Below are 20,889 nucleotides of genomic sequence, written 5' to 3' on the forward strand. Positions count from 1 at the left end.
TCTAAAATACTAACTATCAAACTCTGAGGTGTAGCTGCTAGGAAAGTACACCACTCACTCAAGTTTGAAAATTCTTAAAAAATACTTTGAGAAACGTAGAGAATGTGCTGCTAGTAGAAACACCATCTTGTGTCATCAATAAGAGGCACAGCAGTTTCAGGATTAAAGCACTTCACCTTCCGTAGCTGGTGACTTATCTCAACCACAGGTCCAGCGATCAGAGTAGAAAGTACACCCCGGTGCACAGGGGTGTCCGTGTGCCAAGACTGAACAGCAGTGATGAACTCATGAAGAGGCCTCTGAACAGAATAAAGCAGCTACAAGAAAACACATACATCACTTTTAATGACTAAAAACCATGGTTTTGAAAAAAACAAAACGACACTTTAAAATAAGTATCTTACTATCCTCCCCCAGGACTCGAGGAGTCACTGATGTTGTTTGCCTGCTACCAATGCCCAAGACATTCCATTCCCAGGCTGACTCAAACCTCCCACGCACCACTGCCAGAAGATGATAGACGGGACCAAAGCCCACTGGGAACTTCCCCTAAAGCCAAGAACACCGCTCAGGAATAAGGAGGCAAAACATCAATGACATTAAAATAAGGCATCAGCTATGAGGCAACATATGCTAACTACAGCTACACAGGTTTGATGGGAAAACTAAAGGTTTTGGCACAAATTACATTACCTAAAAGATCACAGACACTTGAAACGAATTCATCAAACACAGGAACATTTCAAATTAATTCAAATTGAACTAGACTAGAAAAAGTATGGCCAACAACCTTCAATGACCTTTATCAGCAAAGGACACTGAGTCTTCAATATTTCATAAATAGCCTCCCATTTAAGCATTTTTAAAAGTCTTCATTAAAAAATAATAGTTCATTGATATTTTTAAGCTGCTACTTAGAAAAAGTAATGGCTCTCTCTGATAACAACATCATGTGGTACGAGAACTGAAACTGACATGACATTATTTTTAGGATGAAGCAAATCTGGCATACAGGTTTTTTATATGAAGTGCTTATACAATAATCTCACTTCACATCAGCTTTCAACCAGCAAAGGGAAGCCACGGGCCCCTTCAAGGTCTGTGACTCTCGTTTCCAACCTAGAGAAGGTTAACATAGGACGGGGAGGTAACTCATGATAGAAATTATCATTTCACCTGGCAAGATGTCTGTCACTCTACAAGTATCAAAATTCTTTTTCAAAAGAAAGGTATATTTTATTTGGAAAACTCTGTGATATAACAATTATGCACTCAGAACCTAGAGCAATCAGTCCTCTGCTTCCTGTCCTGCCGTCTGGTCAACCTGAACTCATGGGATCCTGTTCTAAGACCACTGAGTAGAATCTAACAGCTGGAGCTCCCGCCCTTCCTGCCTCCAGCCCATGCACAGGGGTCACCATCTCTCTCTCAGTGTATCCGCCACGGGGGACTCCCACGCCGACTCCATCTCTCTCAGCGCACCTCGCCACCAGGGACCTCCCACACACCACTGCACGTCACCCGAGCGTGAACAGCACAGCCAGGGCTCATGCATCTGTGTGGGTGTACCCAGCCCTGAAAAGTCCATCTAGCGAACCCGTCCTGGGGAGGCCTGAGTACCCGAAGGCCTTCTTCCGGTTGCTTCCTGAAGCTCCGTGCAATACATTCCAACATTTTCTGAAATACTTTCTGGACTGTGTCCAACAGTATTGCAACTTCTTCATCTGAATCTGTTTTCTGAATCAAGGAACTTCCAGTTATCTCTTTCAGAATGTCAAGAAGTAATGAAACATAAAAAAATCCCTTCACTAGAAAGAAAATTGGAATATATCAGTTTTCTAATCACACAAGTTTGTTGAAATCATTACACATTTCTCACTTAACACATGTATACAATGATAACAAAAAAGAGATTATTACACTTTGGTATTTGGTGAGCCAATACCAAAAGCCAGGCTGATCAGGTTAACCTAAATTCTAATCAAAATAAATAAGTAAGTATGACATTTGTCCAATTTATAAAACTGATACCTTCAATAACAGTAATAGTTATTAGACTTAGTCACTAAACTAAAAATTGTGTTCCTTGCACATGTGAACACACAGAAGTTCAGCAGTGTGGCTCCTTCAACACCGGAATTAGAGAACAGTTGTTGGTTCTGTTCTATTTTTAGAGAACAGATATACCTATATAATGAAACTGGCTACACTGGAGATCTAGAATTCTATGTATAATTAGCTCCTCCAAAAAGTAAATTTTATAAATAATAAAAGTAGACTCAGTCCTCATGGGAAAGTAATTCCTAAATGATAAGTGAAGTTTACAAAATAAATAATTTTGACTGTTTCAATCATTAAGCTTAAGTATAAAATGCTGTTTTCACAATAGAAGTGAATTATAAAGAATTAAACAGGCTGGGTATGGTGGCTCACGTCTGTAATCCCAGCACTTTGAAAGGCCAAGGTGGGCGGATCACTTGAGGTCGGGAGTTTGAGACGAGCCTGGCCAAGATGGTGAAACCTCACCTCTACTAAAAATACAAAAATTAGCTGGCCGCGGTGGTGGGTGCCTGCAATCCGAGCTACTCGGGAGGCTGAGGCATGAGAATTGCTTGAACCTAGAGGTGGAGGTTGCAGTGAGCCGAGGTCACGCCAGTGCACTCCACTCTAGCCTGGGCGACAAAGCAAGACTTGGTCTCGAAAAAAAAAAAAAAACATTAAACAAAAAAGCTAAAGCAAATAATATTGGTCTATTTGATATTTACTCTTAAGCTTTGGAGCTGTTAAACAAATGATGGATGATTTTGCTTATAATTAAAGATTAACTAAGACACTGCCCAGTACCCTGGCTCCAGTGTTCTCCTAGCATCTACTTTCAGTTGCAACGTCATAAAGAGAGATACACTGGGGGGATCCACACACACAGACCCCTCTAGAATCTGCCATGAAGATATAGGCTATGGGAAAGAGACTACAGATGGATCCACTAGAAATTGGACTACCAACTTAATCTAATTCTCAAAACTTAATGTTGAATTTACTAAATGTTATCATTTTCAATCTCTTCTAGCAAAATAACTAGGCTTAAAGAAATGTCTACATCAAATGTTGAGGCTTTTACAGATCTCAGTAAGAATCAAATGCAACACTGGGATATTGGGATACTCACTTAAAAACCATCCAGAAACTGGTTTACACAGCAGTCGGCTACACCACAGAAGCAGTGGGGTGGGAGGCTGGCCGTTAGGGGTTAAGGAGTAGGGGTTAAGTAGTAGGGGCTAAGAGCTAGGGGCTAGGGGTCAGGGGCCAGGGACCAGGATCCCAGCTCAGCAGTACTCCTCTTTACCAGACTGTGATCAGAAGGCCAAGGAGATATGGAATGGCCCCAGGTACACTCCCCCTGGGTTGGCCCCACACCCTTTCCCATCATCATCTGATGTGACTCGAAGGCTGTCCTCTCACTCACTGTTGCCATGGGTTACCCTGTGCTAATCCTTTCCTTGGGGTAACAGCAACTTCCAGGGGTCCTGGTGGGGTACCACTTAACAACTTCTGACTCACGCCCCCACCCACGGAGCACATGGCCAGAGCAGAGCCAAAAGGTGATGGTTTCCCACACAGATGCCAGGAAATAGCCACTAGCCCAATCCACAGGGAAAGTCGGCCTGGCAATGAAGCTGACCACAAGGAGAGGCAGAATCCCAAGGACCCTGTCACAAACTCTGGATGCAGTTATATCTGACCCAGAGACACCTTTGAATTTCCTGGCTGCATCACCCACAAAAATCCCTTTTTTGGTATACACTAGGTTGCATTATAATCAGTCACTTAAAAGTGAGAGTTCTGAGTTAACACAGTAAAGGAGGGAGGGAGGGAAGGACTGGTTCTGAGTATTTATTGCTCTAAAACAGCCCTGACTGTACCTGTTTGCATGATTCCAAGACTCCGCTGTAAAAGTTGCATCTGAAACTGATGGTCACCAAGGCCTACCATAACAACATCTTTACACACAGTCAGGTAGGTCTGTAAGAGACAGACACAACTTAGCAACAAAGGCCATTTAAAAAAAGGGAGTAAATCCAGCCTCACAAAGCTTCTCCTATCCATGTGCTAGTTATCTTACAAAGTAGATTTTTACAAAGACGTTTTATAAAGGAATTTTCATAAAGATACATTAATTCTTGCTGTTTTCATAATAAATCTAGAGACATATTTTATGTAATTCCACAAACATAATTGAACAGCTGTTACATGTAATGTGTAAAATTACACTAAAAGTATGAAGTTTATGCTTTGCGAAAAGATAAACCCTAGAAAGTTAGATAAATGTTACTGTAAGTTTTTAAGAATAACACTCATGTCTAAAATTACCACTCTAAAGTAGAAAACGAAATACTGAAACATAACAAACTTGGTAAAGAGAAAGGTTTCTGTGTCTTCAGACTTCTAACCTGGATAATTTGCTGATAAATGACCCTACGAAGCTTCAGATAGTCTTCTTCTTGATCTTGAATAAAAGATAAAATTTTGCTTTCTAACCAAAAGCCAGTGTCTTCCAAAATGGACAAATACACTTTTCCTTCTGAGCAGAACTGTCCAAAAACAAGAAGATAAATCAGTAACAAAAAGATCGCTGCATATCATCCTAGCAGAGGGCCAGGAACAGGCGCACCTTGTGTTGAAGATGGATGCTCAGCCGACAGTGGAGGCCAAAGGCTCGCAGGGCAGCCGCTTCACCGAAGCCACGAGGCTTCCCACCCGGTGTCTGCAGAAGTGACTCCAAATCTGCCTGGAACAGAAAAAACCCAAGGGCCACATGCTGACTGACAAGGCATCACCACACCCCAGACAGCAAGAACAATGGGAAGCACCTGATCTCAGGCGAGCTGGAAAGACCCCCGCTCTGGAGAAGCCCAGTCTCCGAGGACTCTGTGCCTGGACGTGAGGTGCTGGGTGGCGTAGGAAAATGTACAGCCAGGTGAGCGGGCTCAGCTCACCGTCCACAGCCCCTGCCCTGCACACAGCACCACCCGTCCCCTCCCTGCCTCGTAACCAGGCCCGTCCTCCCCATCTGCCTGGCTCTGCTCTGCTGAGGCTTTGCTTCTGGTACAGTCACACTTGAGGGCAATGTAACAGGGTGTTCAGAGGGCTGGCTTCTGGAGGAGAGGAAGAGATGACGGCCTTCGTGGGACAGCTGGGAACATGATGGGTTCCCAAGAAATGTTCTCCAAACATTCCCAGAAAAAACTGCCAAGGACTGCAGGGACTGAGTGTCCACATGAAAGGGTGTGTGACATGTCTCCTGCAGAGGGTGTGTTCTGAGAAACTCGGGCCATCCTCCTGAGTCCTAGCGCCCTAGCAGGTGCAACAGAAATGCAAGATTTCTAAACACATGTCAACTGGGACTTGACTCCCAACCTTGCCCCGGCCAGGCTCCATGCCTTGTACCAACTGAATGAGGTGACATGATCACTCTCAATTCTGTTGCAGCCAGAACACTTGTATAGCACTGGAAATATGAAACCTTCACATCTTGATTTGCCACCACCACTATCATAGAAGACCACTCAACTCTCAGGGCACAGAGTTACCTTTGACGTTTCAAGGGCTTTCAAAAGATGATTAAGTTTCTTCCGAGGAGCAGAGAGCAAGCACTCGCGATTCTTTGGATGAGTCAGCAGATACTCAATGTAGACCAAAGCCAATTCAGGTTTGACTGGGCGTGTGTCGTGGATCTGCACCCTACGTTTAGAAGCTGTGTTGCTCTGAAAGAAGAGAGACACTGATAATGAAAACACATGTCCCTAGAAAAGCATATCATTTCTAATGCACAGTTATCCTCACTCACCTAATTTTAAAGAAGCATGATGTTAACCTACCTTGGCCTGGGCATGCTCTGTGGGCAGCCAGTTGTCCACAAGCTCCAGAATGTGCCCCACTTGCCCCCAGGAGCAGAGGCAATCCAACAAAGTGCAGTAGCTCTTGTCCACAGCGCCCTCCTCCTGGCTTCTCAGCGTGGAAATCACACCACAGCTGACAAGGTCAGATGGAAAATCAGGTCGAGTATTTCAACAGAAACTCCCCCACTTTGTCAAAAGGTGAGGAAAACCAAGAAGCTAAAATCTGACGGTGCATAAGCCCTTGTTATTATATTAGCACTTTCATGCTCTCCAAGGTGGGAATAAATACAGTTTCTCACAGTTGCTACACAGCTGCATCCCACCACAAGACCTGAGATCAGCTCTGGACGCTGAAGGAGCAGGGCACAGCAGCCACACAAAGCCCTCATCCTTCTGTTTCTGTGCCATCTGTCACATTCTAGAGCAAGAGTTTCTACTCTTGAAGAACAATTTTTGTTTAGCATCAAAATACTCCTTTTTCTTCCATAAATATGAATAAACATAATTTTTACTGAGATAATCACCAACATTGTAGAGCTCTAATAAAAAATATTATGTGAGACACAAATGCAAGCCACAAATGTAATTAAAAATGTTCTAGGCCGGGCGCGGTGGCTCAAGCCTGTAATCCCAGCACTTTGGGAGGCCGAGACGGGCGGATCACGAGGTCAGGAGATCGAGACCATCCTGGCTAACACGGTGAAACCCCGTCTCTACTAAAAATACAAGAAAATTAGCCGGGCGAGGTGGTGGGCGCCTGTAGTCCCAGCTACTTGGGAGGCTGAGGCAGGAGAATGGCGTGAACCCGGGAGGGGGAGCGTGCAGTGAGCCGAGATCGCGCCACTGCACTCGGGCCAGGGGAAAAGAGCAAGACTCCGTCTCAAAAAAAAAAAAAAAAAAAAAGTTCTAGTACCCACATTTTAAAACACAAAGAAAAACAGGTGAAACTAATTTCAATAACATAATCTTATGTAATCCAATCTATCCAAAATCATTTTAACCTGTAATCAATATTTCACACTCTTCTTTTTGCACCAAGGCTGACTCCATGTGTATTTTGTACTCACAGCATATCTCAGCTCAGATGGCCAAAGCCCAGGTGCTCAGGGTCACATGTGACCAACGGTGGCCTTGTGCTCCAGAACCTCCCACACCAGGTGCTAAGAATAACCCCGACTTAAAGTGGAGTACCAGTTTCAGTTCCACATGTAGAGTCTCTTCTTTCATCAGTACCAACTGAGGGCCCTGATATTTTCCCTACCACAGGCAGAGGGAAGAAGCCACAATGAGCTGAAAGCTAAATGTTTTGGTCTGCTGACATGAAGTAATAACTCAGCACAACAATGGATAGGATTGCTACTTCACTACCGCACCGAAGAACAGAGCAAATACCTGAATGGAGGGACAGCAGAGGCCGGCATAAAGGACATTAGCATGAATAAAGGGATCTTGCAGCGATCATCCTAAGAGCAAAAGGAGAAAAACAAACCAAAGCACATGTGAACACTATAAATTCTGAAAGTGTCTCTACGTAAACTCTAATAACTTACTATCAAAGCTGCTCAAGAAGAACCATGGTAGTTCTTTCCATGTTCAAAGGGAAAACTTAAACCAGCCTCATGTTTGAGGGGCACAGAAAATTACTTGATAAGTGTTACAAAAGTTTTATATAACATTTTACTACTTTGCAAATATTTATTAAGCACTTGCTATGTACCCAGTGCCAATCTAGACCCTGGGAATATGCCAGTAAGCAGGATAAACAAAATCATATGCTGTCACGAATTGAATCTACTTTAAAAAACAACACTGATGAAACAAACAAAAAAATTAACTCTATGCACTTGGTATCCTGAACATAAATCTCAAGAGAAGGAAACTATTCAGAGAAAATGTTATAAAACAAAATCAGAATATCTTGAGGAAGACAGTATAGTTCAATGGAAAATGCAGCAGGGCATGGTCGCTCATGCCTGTAATCCCAACCCTTTGGGAGGCTGAGGTGGGAGGACTGTGTGAGGCCAAGTTACAGGCTACAGCAAGCATTCACTCCAGCCTGGGCAACAGGGCAAGATTACATCTATTTAAAAAAAAAAAAAATGTCCAGACACAGTCACTCACCCTGTAATCCCAGCACTTTGGGAGGCTGAGGCGGCTGGATCACCGGAGGTTAGGAGTTTGAGACCAGCCTGGCTAACACGGTGAAACCCCGTCTCTACTGAAAATTCAAAATTAGCCGGGCATGGTGGCAGGCGCCTGTAATCCCAGCTACTCGGAAGGCTGGGGTAGGAGAATAGCCTGAACCCACGAGGCAGAGGTTGCAGTGAGCCAAGATTGCGCCACTGCACTCCAGCCTGGGCAACAAGAGTAAGACTCCATCTCAAAAAAAAAAAAAAAAAAAAGTAAGCTTTAAGGCTACTGAGCCAAATCCAGACCCAATCAGATTCTGTAGCCCAACAGCCGACATAGCACAGAGGAGAGGAGTTAAGCTCTCAGAGTCAGTTTCTTCCTCCGCAAAACGAACACAGGACTGTTGGAAGAACCAAAGTGAACTACACCACACAGAACCACAGTATAATACTTAGAGTGTCCTCAGTGCTTAGTAAACTGCAGCTATATTATTATTACTGAAACAATAAGTAAAAGGGGGTCCATCTACCCTTCATCAAGAACACTCAATAAGAGATACTCTTGGCTGGGAGAATGAGGACATGGTGAATCCTAAAAAATAATAATAATTTTCCTGAAAATATATATGAAACAGAAACAGACCAAAATCAAAATTTGATTAGTAATTAATCTGCATTCACAGTGACCCCATCCTTACCCCCAACTAACAATAAGGGAAGAAAATATCTCGTTAATGTTACAAGTATACTAATAATGATGGCCAATTCTATCTGTGTGGCTCACCCATCATCTCTTTACTTAGAGAAGGAAGCAATTTTCCCTAGTGGTGGAGAGACCTCCTATAGACATACTAAGAATTAACTGAATCCCAAGACCCTCTAAGGGTTTCCAATACCCCAAGGCCACAACTGCCCTGTCCGCCAACCCACCTGGTGTCCTATATGGGCTTCTGTTCATATTCTGAAATAATGCTGGCTTCTCAGCCCCAGGTCATTATTTCAGCTTTCTTTCTTTCTTTTTTTTTTCTTTTTTTTTAAGAGGCAGGGTCTCACTCTGTTGCCAGAGCTGGAGTGAGTGCAGTAGTATGATCATGGTTCACTGTAGTCTCAAATTCTGGGCTCAAGCAATCCTGCCTCAGCCTCCTGCATAGCTGGGACCAAAAGGCGCAGGTCATCAGGTCCAACTAATTTTTAAATTTTTGTAGAGATGAGGTCTCACTGTGCTGCCCAGGCTAGTCTCAAACTCCTAGCCTAAAGCAATCCTCCTGCTTTGGCCTCGCAAAGTGCTGGGATTAGACGCGTGAGCCACCACGCACAGCTAACGAGCTTTACCATTTACTGGTAAATGATGGTTGGCTGTGTCCGCACCCAAATCTCCTCCTGAATTGCAGCTCCCATAATTCCCACGTGTTACGGGAGGGACCCGGTGGCTGATCACGGAATCGCAGGGGTGGTTTCTCCCACACTGTTCTTATGGCAGTGAGTCTCAAGAGAGCCGACGGTTCTGTCAGGGCTTTCCCTTTCTGCTTGGCTCTCATTTTCTCTACGCCGCCAGGTGAGCCATGCCTTTTGCCTGCTGTCACGATTGTGAGGCCTCCCTAGCCATACGGAACTGTGAGTCCATTAAATCTCTTTTTCTTTATAAATTACCCAGTCTCAGGTATGTCTTTATCAGCAGCATGAAAACAGACTAATACAATTTGGCAACGAATACAATTTGCTTTCATGGACAGGCCATGCTTTCACGTCAGAGGCAGAATGAAGCTCAGAGCCTTGAAAGGGTTAGAAAAACTACGTGGTCCAAAGTTACATAAGTTGGTAGAAGAAGAGGCAAGAGTAACATTTAGGAAGAGAAATGTGGTTCCTAAGACCTATGATCTTTCTATATTTAAACTACACTTTCTTCAGAGTTAAGAATATATTTGCATTTTTACATGTTGTTAGTCTATTTTTAAATTTAGTTTTGAAATATAAACTTCCTTCAGAAATAAAAAGTCAAGGAATGAGACGGTCCTGCATGCAAATAGAAATCACACACAAAGAAGAGTGGTGGGGGTGGGAAGGGTTAGCTAAAGGATTCAAAATTGCAGTTAGATCAGAGGAGTAAGTTCAAAAGATCTATCCTATAACATGGTGACTACAATTAATAACGATATAATATATTCTTGAAAATCACTGAGAGCAGATTTTAAGCGTTCTCCCCACAGAAATGGTAAGTACATGAGGTGATACTGATTGGCTCCATTTGGCCAGTCCACAATGTGCACATATTTCAAAACATCATGTTGAACACAATAAAGTATACACAATTTTTGTCAATTCAAAATAAATTTTTTTAAAAAAGAAATCACACACACAACTGTTTGCCCCAACACACACAACTCAAATACTTCAGGGACATATTTGTTTACTGGGTGGCTTCAGGTACCTAAGTAAAACTGCCCACAGAACTTCAGTACTACTGTACCTCCATGTTCACAAAATTCTTTCTTAAACCCCTGCAAATCAAATTAGATTCTAAAATAATGTCACTGACAATTGGAGGCAGAAGAATCAAGTGCTTACCCAAGACATTTCTCGGGTGCTTAGGATATGGAAGCAGACAGAGACACAAGGTCTCCACCCTCAAGAGGGGCGAGAGAAAGAAACTAAACTGCAAGGTAGACACTAGTCCAACCCTCTCATTTTACAGGTAAGAAAACAGATCCAGGGAGGTAAACGTGTTTGAGAACTTTTGCTAAATTCTAAACAAACATAACCTTAATATACCTTACTTACAAGCACAGTTCAATCAAGACTTACCTTAAATACTTTCAGATACTCTGGAAGCACAGAGGCAAACTTGTTAATGGTGTAAAGTTTGGCCTCTTTATTATTTTCCATACTTCTGTCAATACTTTTCCAGAGAATCACAATGATTTCTAGTAAACCTGCCATGCACGCAACATCGTTTACTGACAGTGTTTTGTCCAGAACCTAAGATAAAAATAATTGTATTGTGAGATAATCTAATCATAACAACTACTAAAAGATAACAGCATCTCAGAATTAGAGCTCTAAAGCAGAAATGTAAAGAATATCAGTCTTACTTTCATGTCTTTTACTCTCTACTTTAGAGAATCTCCTAGGGAGGTAAACTTATTTTTGAATGCCCACCCAGGATATAAATTCCAAACTAACCTTATATCCTTTAAAGAAACAGTTATATGAAGAAAACTCCTCTAAAAATGAAAATGTATGAACTATTGTCTCCATCTAGGAACATAACACCCCATTAAAAAACATGCCTTTTCTTTCACTGTATCTTCTGCTTTATTACAAGACATCACTTTTCACCACAAATCTCGATGCAGGGGGAGGGGAATGGTAAAGCCTACCTTCCTCCAAGGTGACTGCTACTGAAACTCAGCCGCCAAAACCCAGCCTATCACATCACAGAAAGGACACAGTCTCTTGTTGGCCAACCCCACCCTACAGGCAGGCAGAACACAGCCTGAGAGGCTGGAATAATGACTGACTATGATCGACTACCACTAGATCACGGGCTTCTTTAGTTTGTTTTTAAAAAAATAGACCTACTTACATTTTCCTGAACATATGCTGGTAGTGTGCAGTAATCACCTGAATGTTCACTTTAAACCACAAACGCACTCTAACAAATTCCTCTTCTACCCAGAGCCAGCAGTCCCACGCTGTCAACACTGCAAGCCACACACAAGTGCATTGTGGCTGCGTGCCAGTAAGTGGACATGCCCACTCACCAGCACAGACACACAGCCAGACCTGCCAACCATCCCTGCTGCGGAGGCCTGTCACGCAACTCTAACGTATACTGAGGGAAAAGCCCTGAGAGAAGAAACTCAAAACTCCACCAACACCAAGAGCAGAACCAGCTCTGAAGCTCTGAACACTGGCAGCGAGGGTGCAGTGAGCCCAGGGAGGTGGCCTGCCCAATGGCTGTGAAGACGGAAGCCGCCCTCACTCTCGCTGAACTCTTCTCTCTATTCCACATCTATTTCCTGTATGTTTTTGGTAAGTTCCTTCTGAACAATTTCAACCCAGCATAACTGACTGTGGGGCTGGGCTGGTGGCCCATCAGGGTATGGTGGGAGACGGAGGAGAAAGCACCCTGGGGCACGAGCAGAGCCTGGGTGAGCCATCTGCTGCCCCTGCTAGGAAGGCCACAATGGGGTCAGACCCGGAAGCACTTGGCTCAGGACCAGCTGTTAGGGGAGCACACCAGCACTGTGCCTCAGCACAGGGCAAACTGTTTTGTGATTTTCTTTTACAGTCCAGTTTCTTAATATAGTGGGCATTGCAAAATGACCCCAAAATCTTACTTTAGATGTCCACAAGCATAGAAGTTTAGAAGCTTAAGATAATGCTTATAAGTAACAAGTGTGTCTAAGTCTTAAACATTATTTTCTTCTAATATAATTGGTTACTTTGGATTCTGAAGAAACTGTCCCTTTAATAAATTATACTTTGAAAAATATGAGAGTACCCAGAATCCACTCCAGCTATGCTACACCCAGAGTTGCATTAAAACACACAGAGACATTTAAGGTAAGGAAAATCTGGGACAAGATGTGACTGGTAGGAATTTTTCTTCTGTATTAAGTCCTACCTGAGCTCCAAAATAAACTACAAAGGATACAAAGCAGTTCTTTCAAAAACATTATGACCTTCCAAAATAACTTGTTTAATTAACAATACTAAAGGAACAAAGAAAAAAGAGGAATATTCCTAACAAAACGGCCTGTGGGAGTGATGCCATTGATGCACTATCTGCCCGGCCTGGCCCTGCTCTACTCACAGTCGCGTTCTCCTTCTCCCGGCCGTCCTCCTCCTCCTCCTCCTCTGGAGGCTCGCTCACTGCCCTCTGGATACAGGCATTTAAGCAATGACGAATAACGTGAATCAGCTTTGCTGAAATGTTTAGGATAAACAAGAATTAACGGATGTGTTTCTTCTACAAAATTAACTATCTGATAGTGAAATTATAATCCCAATTAGTTAAAAGTACTATTTTAAGGGAAATTATTCAGAAATGCATTAAAGTATGAAGCTTATTCAATTGACAAATACTGAACTTTGTAATTTGTATTATGCTTTTGGGGGAAAACATAACAAGAACTGAGACACAACAGCGCTCCCTACCTATGTTGGTGCAGGCGGTGTGTTCGTGGGCGTACTGATAGAACCTCCTGGCAGCAGCGTGGTTCATCTGCACCAGGGTGACACAGCGCTCACACCAGACCTCCTCCGGCTGATTCACAGGCAGGAAAGAATTAAAGATGAGGCTCACCAGGCGCCGAGACACAGGTCGAGAATCAGTTTCCAGACGAACCAGAATGTGCTCCATGGGGCATATTTTCCAAAACTGTACAAAAACCACATAAGCAGAAGGAAATAATCAATTGTGCCTGTAACCCTGGAAACAGCTTAAAAAAATTTTCAAGCATAACCAAAAAAGGAAATATTTTTATATTCAAGAAAATTCACTTCAAATGACTATACCAGAATCTGTGACTTTCTGTAGAGAAATTAGAATAAATAAATCTGTATTTTAAAAGGTACTGTTATATAAGGCACCCAAGTATAAGGTTGCTGAAAGGCTTAATTAAAATTACTTAACACCATGATTAACACACAGGAAACTCTCCAATGATAGCTATGATTGTCAATTAATATTTTTTTAATTTCTTAAGTACCTTGGCCCATTAATGTGAAAAGTGAGTAAAAACATATATAACGTTTTTGACGTGGACACTCCGTCTCCTATCTAAGAGGCAGAGGCATCACTCCTGAACTCCTGGGGCTGTCTGTCCCATCCAGTGACTCCTTCTCTGACATAAGCCCGCCCAGATCATCATGGACCCCCACAGCCTAGTCTCATCTCCCCCAACCCATCTCACACACAGACAACCTGCAAAAATCAGAACTGATCATAGTGATAGCGTCCCTCTTCTCAAAAGCACCCGAAGCACCTACAGAAAGCAAGCACCAATCGTCTGCACAAGAAATTCATGACAAAGAAAAACGCAGAACAAGACAAAGCAAAATTGAATGGCACCACATCAAGCCCTGCCTCGGGCTCCTCACCTGCATGGTGGGCAAAACCCTCGACCTTGCATTTTTCTCAAGGACCTTGCTCCAAGGACCAATCCTTCTTTCCAGTATTTTCAATTGGATCTTTCTTCTTCACATCATCCCAACTCTTAGAACAAAAACCCACGCACAAAACTCAACCTGAGGTTCCCATCTCCCGGATGCCACCTTCCCTCTCCCTTGTCAGTCGACCTGCTCCTAAGCGTGCCTGCATCCCACCTCCACCTCCAGATCCCACTTCCCAACCCCGTCGACACTGCAGTCCACCCTCACTGAAGTTGTTCTTGCCAAGGTCATGATCTCATACGGCAAATTCAAATAGACATACGTACGCCCTCAACTCAGACAAAATCTGCAGCATCCGACACTGTTATTACCACCTCCTGAAGCGCCCTGGGGTACTTCCACTCAGGCACTTCTTGGTATTTCTGAAAAAGTTACTGTAGTAAAGACAATAATCCCAAATCCCACACTGGGCAGTTTACTCACATTCTAGTGTTGGAAAGACAGAGCAGTACCCCGCACAGGACAGTGGACAGGGCCAAGGTTCCCAGTTCTCACCTACAGCCACAGGGACAAGAATCTTCTGCCAAACCTGACTGAAGTCTTGGAAATTAAGGGCTGGAGACTTCTTACCTAAGAGTGAGAGGTTGTGCTGTCACGGTTTAAGAGAACAAGAGAAAAATACTAGGACTGATATTCTGACCAGAGAACAACTCTGTCCACCTCCATCCTGAACCCCTTCTGCCTGTCCCAACACATGAAAGCCTCCTGGCCACAGGCTCCAGCCCCAACAGGTGGTTACTTCTAAGAGTGAGGCATCAAGCCCTGAACACTGCACCAGCAGGAAACACCAGCAGGCCTGCAGGTGACAGTGCTGTTGGCAACCAACCTGTCTGGAAATGCCGGAGGACGTCAAGCACAGAACCAAGTGCCTGAGCCACGATTTACTGTATTTTTGCAACCACCCCCAGCATAGATATTAGTATCCCCACTTAACAGGTAAGAAGCAGGCTTAGAGCAATTAAGCACAAGATCATAGCACTTTCATCTAGTCTGCCACGCTGCCTTTCAACATCATACAAAAGCACGGATCAGAGCTGCACGGCCCACACACTGCTGTAGAAATAGAAGTAGACTCATTGGCTGGGCACAGTGGCTCCTGCCTGTAGTCCCAGCAACTCAGGAGACCAAGGCAGGAGGATCGCTTGAGGCCAGGAGTTTGAGGCCACCCTGGGCAACACAGTGAGACCCTGTCTCAAAAAAAAAAAAAATTAAAAAGAGGATGATGCATTGTAGGGAGAGTGTTGACACCTCCTGGCCCGCTGGGCTCAGCCCAGCAGCCCAGGCCTACCACAGCTAACAAAGGAAACAAAGAGAAGGTATAACTCTCATTCCTTCTAGAGCTGCATGTACAAGACCCTCCACTGGGCCAGCGCGCCCATTACTGAGGTGTGCACGCCAAGCCCGGCAGCCTGATCTCATGCTGCCAGGTCGTTCCTGCCCATAGACAATGCCCTCCAGTCAGCTCCAACAGCTGCCCTCTGGCCAGTCAGACTGCCTCTTGTACGCATGTCATTCTGTAACCTTAACTTTCAAGGGAAATTAGCTTGCATGCCTGTCACAAACCTTTCCAGAGACCTCACAACCAAATGGCTCTCTGCCTTGCACTTGCAGAGATAAGGACTAAAATGCAAACATGATGCCTTCTTTCTCTGCTCTGACACCCAAACTCCCTGGTGGGCCAGAGACCCTGTGTCCCTCTGCCTTCCTTACCCACTACAGTTTTTTGTTTTGTTTTACTGAAGAGTTATTCTTTTATTGTTTATAAAATAATGGTACAGTGGTTTTTAAGTGCTTATCTTTTAGAGATACATTCTGAAACACAAAGAAAACAATATGATGTCTGGAATTTAGTTCAACATAGTTTGGCAGTGTGCCTGGATATGGTTTAGATAAAGCAAGATTGGACACAGCAATAATGGTTAAAGCTGGGTGATGGGTATGTCTCATTCACTGTATTAGTCTCTCTGCTTTTAGATATGTTTGAAAATCCAAAATAAAAAATTAAAACAAAAAAAAATTCATAAAAAGTTGTTTTTCTCCAATAATTGCCTTAAAGTCTACTTTGTTTTCTGGGTTTTTTGGTCCAACTTTTATTTTAAGTTCAGGGGTACACATGCAGGATGTGCAGGTTTGTTAAATTCGTAAACGTGTGCCATGGTAGTTTGTTGCACAGATCATCCCATTACCTACATATCAAGCCCAGCATCCATTAGTGATTATTCCTGATGCTGTCCCTCCTCCTACCCTCCACCCTCCAACAGGCCCCAGTATGTGTTGTTCTCCACCATGTGTCCATGTGTTCTCATCATTTAGCTCTCACTTATAAGTGAGAACATGTGGTATTTGGTTTTCTGTTGCTGCATTAGTTTGCTGAGGATAATAGCTTCCAGCTCCATCCATTCCCTGCAAAGAACATGATCTCGTTCCTTTTTATGGCAGTATAATATTCCATAGTATATATGTACCACATTTTCTTTATCCAGTCTATCATTGAAGGGCATTTAGATTGGTTCCATGTCTTTGCTATTGTGAATAGTGCTGCAATGAACATAGGCAAACACGTATCTTTATAATAAAATGATTTATATTCCTTTAGGTATATACCCAGTAATGGGATTGCTGGGTCAAATGGTATTTCTGTCTCTAGGTCTTTGAAGAATTGCCACACTGTCTTCCACAATGGTTGAACTAATTTACACTCCCACCAACAGTGTAAAAGCACAGAACTACAGTTTTAACAGGCTGTTTCAAAAAACACCATCAAAATTGCAGCCAGTATTTTTATTAAAATTGACATGCTTGGCCAGGTGCAGTGGCTCACGCCTATAATCCCAGCACTTTGGGAGGCCAAGGCAGATGGATCACCTGAGGTCAGGAGTTTGAGACTAGCCTGGCCAACATGGTGAAACCCCATCTCTACTAAAATTTTTTAAAAAATTGCCAGGCATGGTGGCACACACCTGTAGTCCCAGCTACTCAGGAGGCTGAGTCAAGAGAATCACTTGAACCTGGGAGGCAGAGGTTGCAGTAAGGCAAGATTGTGCCATTGCACCCCAGCCTGGGTGACAGAGCAAGACTCTGTCTCAAAAAAAAAAAAAAAAAAAAAATGACATGCTTACTCTACATTCTTTTAAGAGATAAGGTCTCACTATGTTGCCCAAGCTGGTCTCACACTTCTGAGTTTAAGTGATCCTCCTACCTCAGCCTCTCAAAGTGCTAGGATTACAGGCATGAGCCACCACACCTGGCTATTACTCTAAAATTTACATGAAATGCAAAGGACCTAAAATAGCCAAAGAATTTTGAAAGAACAACAAAGCTTGAGAATGTACACTGCAAGACTTACCATAAGATCCACACAGAACAAATGGATCAACAAAACAGGACAGAGTCCAGAAAAAGACCACACATATGGTCAATGATTTTCAACAAAAGCATCAAAGTAACTCAACTGGATATGACACTGGGTGTTAATACCACATTGGTCACTCAAAATATCCTTTGTTTTCTTCTAACATAAAAAATTCACAGATCAAAACTCATAACACACAAAGTAATAGGTACTAAATGCAGTGACAAGATCCCCATCATTGGCTGGGCACGGTGGCTCACACCTGTAATCCCAGCACTTTGGGAGGCCAAGGTGGGCAGATTGCTTGAGCCCAGGAGTTTGAAAGCAGCCTGGGCAACATGGGGAAACACCATCTAGAAAAATTAGCCAGACACGGAGGCCACTCCTGCAGTCCCAGACACGGTGGCCACTCCTTCAGTCTCAGACACGGCGGCCACTCCTGCAGTCCCAGACACGGCGGCCACTCCTTCAGTCTCAGACACGGCGGCCACTCCTTCAGTCCCAGACACTGCGGCCACTCCTGCAGTCCCAGACACGGTGGCCACTCCTTCAGTCTCAGACATGGCGGCCACTCCTTCAGTCTCAGACACGGCGGCACACTCCTGCAGTCCCAGTCACTTGGGAGGCTGAGGAGGGATGATGACGTGAGGTTGCAGTGAACCGAGGTCACACCACTGCACTCTAGCCCGGGCATCAGAGTGGGACCCTGTCTCCCCCTCACCTCATCACCCCAAGCAACTGGCACTAAATTCTTGTTCTCTTCAAAGGATATTTTACCCATATCTGAGCAATATTTACATACACATTTGTCTCCGCTTTACTCAGCTGGTAGCACACCAGAACCACATCTACACTATACTTTTATACTTCTATATCTTAGAGGCCTTTCCAAGGAAGCCCCACAGAAAGTTCCTCCTTGTTCTTTTCATGGCCACATAGCACCACCTCTCTTAAGAACACACAAATCTGTCTGGCTGACCCTGCACTCTGGCATGTCAGGCTGTTTCTGGATCCTGTGCCATAACAGAACAGCACTCAACGTAAATTTCTGAGAACTACTGTGTGGAGAAAGAAAGCTCACAATGGTACCAAAATAATAATGAAGTCAAGAACATTATAAGCAACATTCTTAGCCAAAAGCCAAAAGCAGAACAGAACTAGAGCTGAAAAAGAATAATCACTTCAGTAGTTTATAAAACGTCAAAACGCACATCTCTCATAAAGTGGGTGTCTCCTTCCTTCATTCTGTGTGGGGGCGGGGGGTGAGGGGTTGGGGGTGGCTCATACTCGACACTCTCCAGAAGTGCTCACCAGGTGCCAAGCATCCAAATATTACACCAAATATCTCAGTGAAAACCTTCACACATGATAAAAATATAACGGAAGGCAGGGGGTGCTTACATTAATGTCTTTCAAAAAGAAAACACATTGATAATATTTCTAGAATCTTTGATAAAAAACACAAAACAACATTTGATGACAGAGATAACTGGTCAAATAATATGTTATCAGTTTAAAATGTGGAATTAAAACTACTTTCTTTCTGTTTGATGAACACAAGTCCCTATTTCATGTCTTAGGTAAAGAAGCCCTATTCATCGTACCTTAGCAGCCCTCACAGCTTTGATCTTCAACAGCATGTCCACAAAAGCCACCCTCACTTTCTCCGAATTGTCGTGGAGACTGTATCTGAGGGCTGGCAGGAGCTGCTCTAACAATGGGTGGCTCAGTTTGTTGTCCAAAATCATTGGCAGACACTGCAACACAGAGAAAGATAAACAGTTCAAAATCAGAACATGCCAATGAAAGGTTCAGGTAGGAAAACTTCATTAAAGAAAACATTCGGTTCCATCTTTACTAGAACTACTAGTGAAATAAATATACCTACGGAAAATAACACTTTTTCTAGAACTATTTCATATAAAAGGCATACTTTTAATGAACTAGTATAGGCCCAACCACTGCTATTTGATCCATTCATTGTTTTGTTCAAATAAGATTAAAGCAATTATAAAAGAAATCTTTAATGCTCTCTTCTTAGCTAAATTTTAGAGGATTTTTTAGTTGAAAGAAACACAGAATAACTACTGGTCATGTGGTCTCCAAAGGCACCAAGTCCAAGAACTCTGCATTTCCTGACTCGATACTGCATGAGGATTGGAGGGAACAGAGCCAGTGTGTGTGACTCAAACACACTCTCGGCTGACTACAGTGCCCATGTAGCAGGTGGTGCTCCTCCACAGGCCAAGGCTCAGCCTGGCCCCCAAGCTCCAGCACTGCTTAAGCTCTACGGCCTTCTCCATCTAGTTTCAGGAGAAACTATATATATATATGTATATATATATTTTTTTGAGACAGAGTCTCACTCTGTTGCCCAGGCTGGAGTCCAGGGGCACGATCTCGGCTCACTGCAACCTCTGCCTCCCAGGTTCACGCCATTCTCCTGCCTCAGCCTCTGGAGTAGCTGGGACTACAGGCACCTGCCACCACGCCTGGCTAAATTTTGTATTTTTAGTAGAGACAGGGTTTCACCTTGTTAGCCAGGATGGTCTCGATCTCCTGACTTCATGATCCACCCGCCTCGGCCTCCCAAAGAGCTGGGATTATAGGCATGAGCCACCGCACCTGGCCACATATATTTTAACGACGATCATTTTTTCAAAAAATTTCAGATATATACAGCTCTTCTTCCAAAGCACTAAAGGGCAGTCTGATTTGAATCATCTGCCCCACCTGTGTCCACAGCCGCCCCTTGATCCTGCCCTCCCACTGGACACTGGCCACCGGCCACCACCTACCTTGCCAGTTCCCCCCATCCCACAGCCCCTGTAGCCCCTCCTACAACACTGTGTTCTCCTAATTCTCCTTCAGCTTTTCTGGTCTTTCTTCTGTAGATTCTCTGCTGACTCTTCCTCTACTCCAGAGCCCACCCATCCCTCCTCACAGATGACTCATCTGGGCCTGGGAGGCATCTCAGAGTGGCCCTGCAAGGGTTTCCTCAGAAGCATGAAAGCACCAGACTGTGCTCAGAAGGTAGGACCGAGAGAAGACTGGCCAGGGAGCTGTGGCCACTTTGGGTGACAGCAACAGGAAGGAGCAGGTGAACCTCAGAGAACTCCAGGAAGGGAAAGACAGGACTTGGGTGAAGGAGGAAGAAGCAAGAAGAGCACACAAGTGAGTGACTCAGCAGATGACATCACCACTTCAAGGAGAAAAAGAGGAGCAAGGGGGAGAGAGGAAAACAAAGAAAACTCTTGGATGGCAGCAGGTTTGGAAAAGATGGTAATGACTCAGCAGTGGAGACAGGGTGGCAGCTGTAACATGCTGCCAA

At 43.9% G+C, this 20,889-nt stretch overlaps 1 protein-coding gene across 4 annotated transcripts in view; it reads right to left on the minus strand.

Annotated features, from left to right (window-relative positions):
* The window catches only part of NCAPG2 (non-SMC condensin II complex subunit G2), a 73,150-nt gene that overhangs the window by 19,077 nt on the left and 33,184 nt on the right, over window positions 1-20,889 (minus strand). For all 4 annotated transcript variants that reach the window (XM_003896934.3, XM_021936487.2, XM_021936488.2 and 1 more), the window contains 12 exons: window positions 19,163-19,315; window positions 13,190-13,412; window positions 12,846-12,958; window positions 10,832-11,005; window positions 7,293-7,363; window positions 5,880-6,033; window positions 5,592-5,765; window positions 4,673-4,789; window positions 4,452-4,592; window positions 3,924-4,023; window positions 1,621-1,808; window positions 177-317 (listed from right to left, as the gene is read on the minus strand). In XM_003896934.3, the coding sequence (XP_003896983.2) occupies window positions 177-317; window positions 1,621-1,808; window positions 3,924-4,023; window positions 4,452-4,592; window positions 4,673-4,789; window positions 5,592-5,765; window positions 5,880-6,033; window positions 7,293-7,363; window positions 10,832-11,005; window positions 12,846-12,958; window positions 13,190-13,412; window positions 19,163-19,315 (1,749 nt within the window). The remainder of the gene's footprint in view (window positions 1-176; window positions 318-1,620; window positions 1,809-3,923; window positions 4,024-4,451; window positions 4,593-4,672; window positions 4,790-5,591; window positions 5,766-5,879; window positions 6,034-7,292; window positions 7,364-10,831; window positions 11,006-12,845; window positions 12,959-13,189; window positions 13,413-19,162; window positions 19,316-20,889) is intronic.

This window comes from Papio anubis, chromosome 4 (genome assembly GCF_008728515.1).
Source record: "Papio anubis isolate 15944 chromosome 4, Panubis1.0, whole genome shotgun sequence".
NCBI lineage: Eukaryota > Metazoa > Chordata > Mammalia > Primates > Cercopithecidae > Papio > Papio anubis.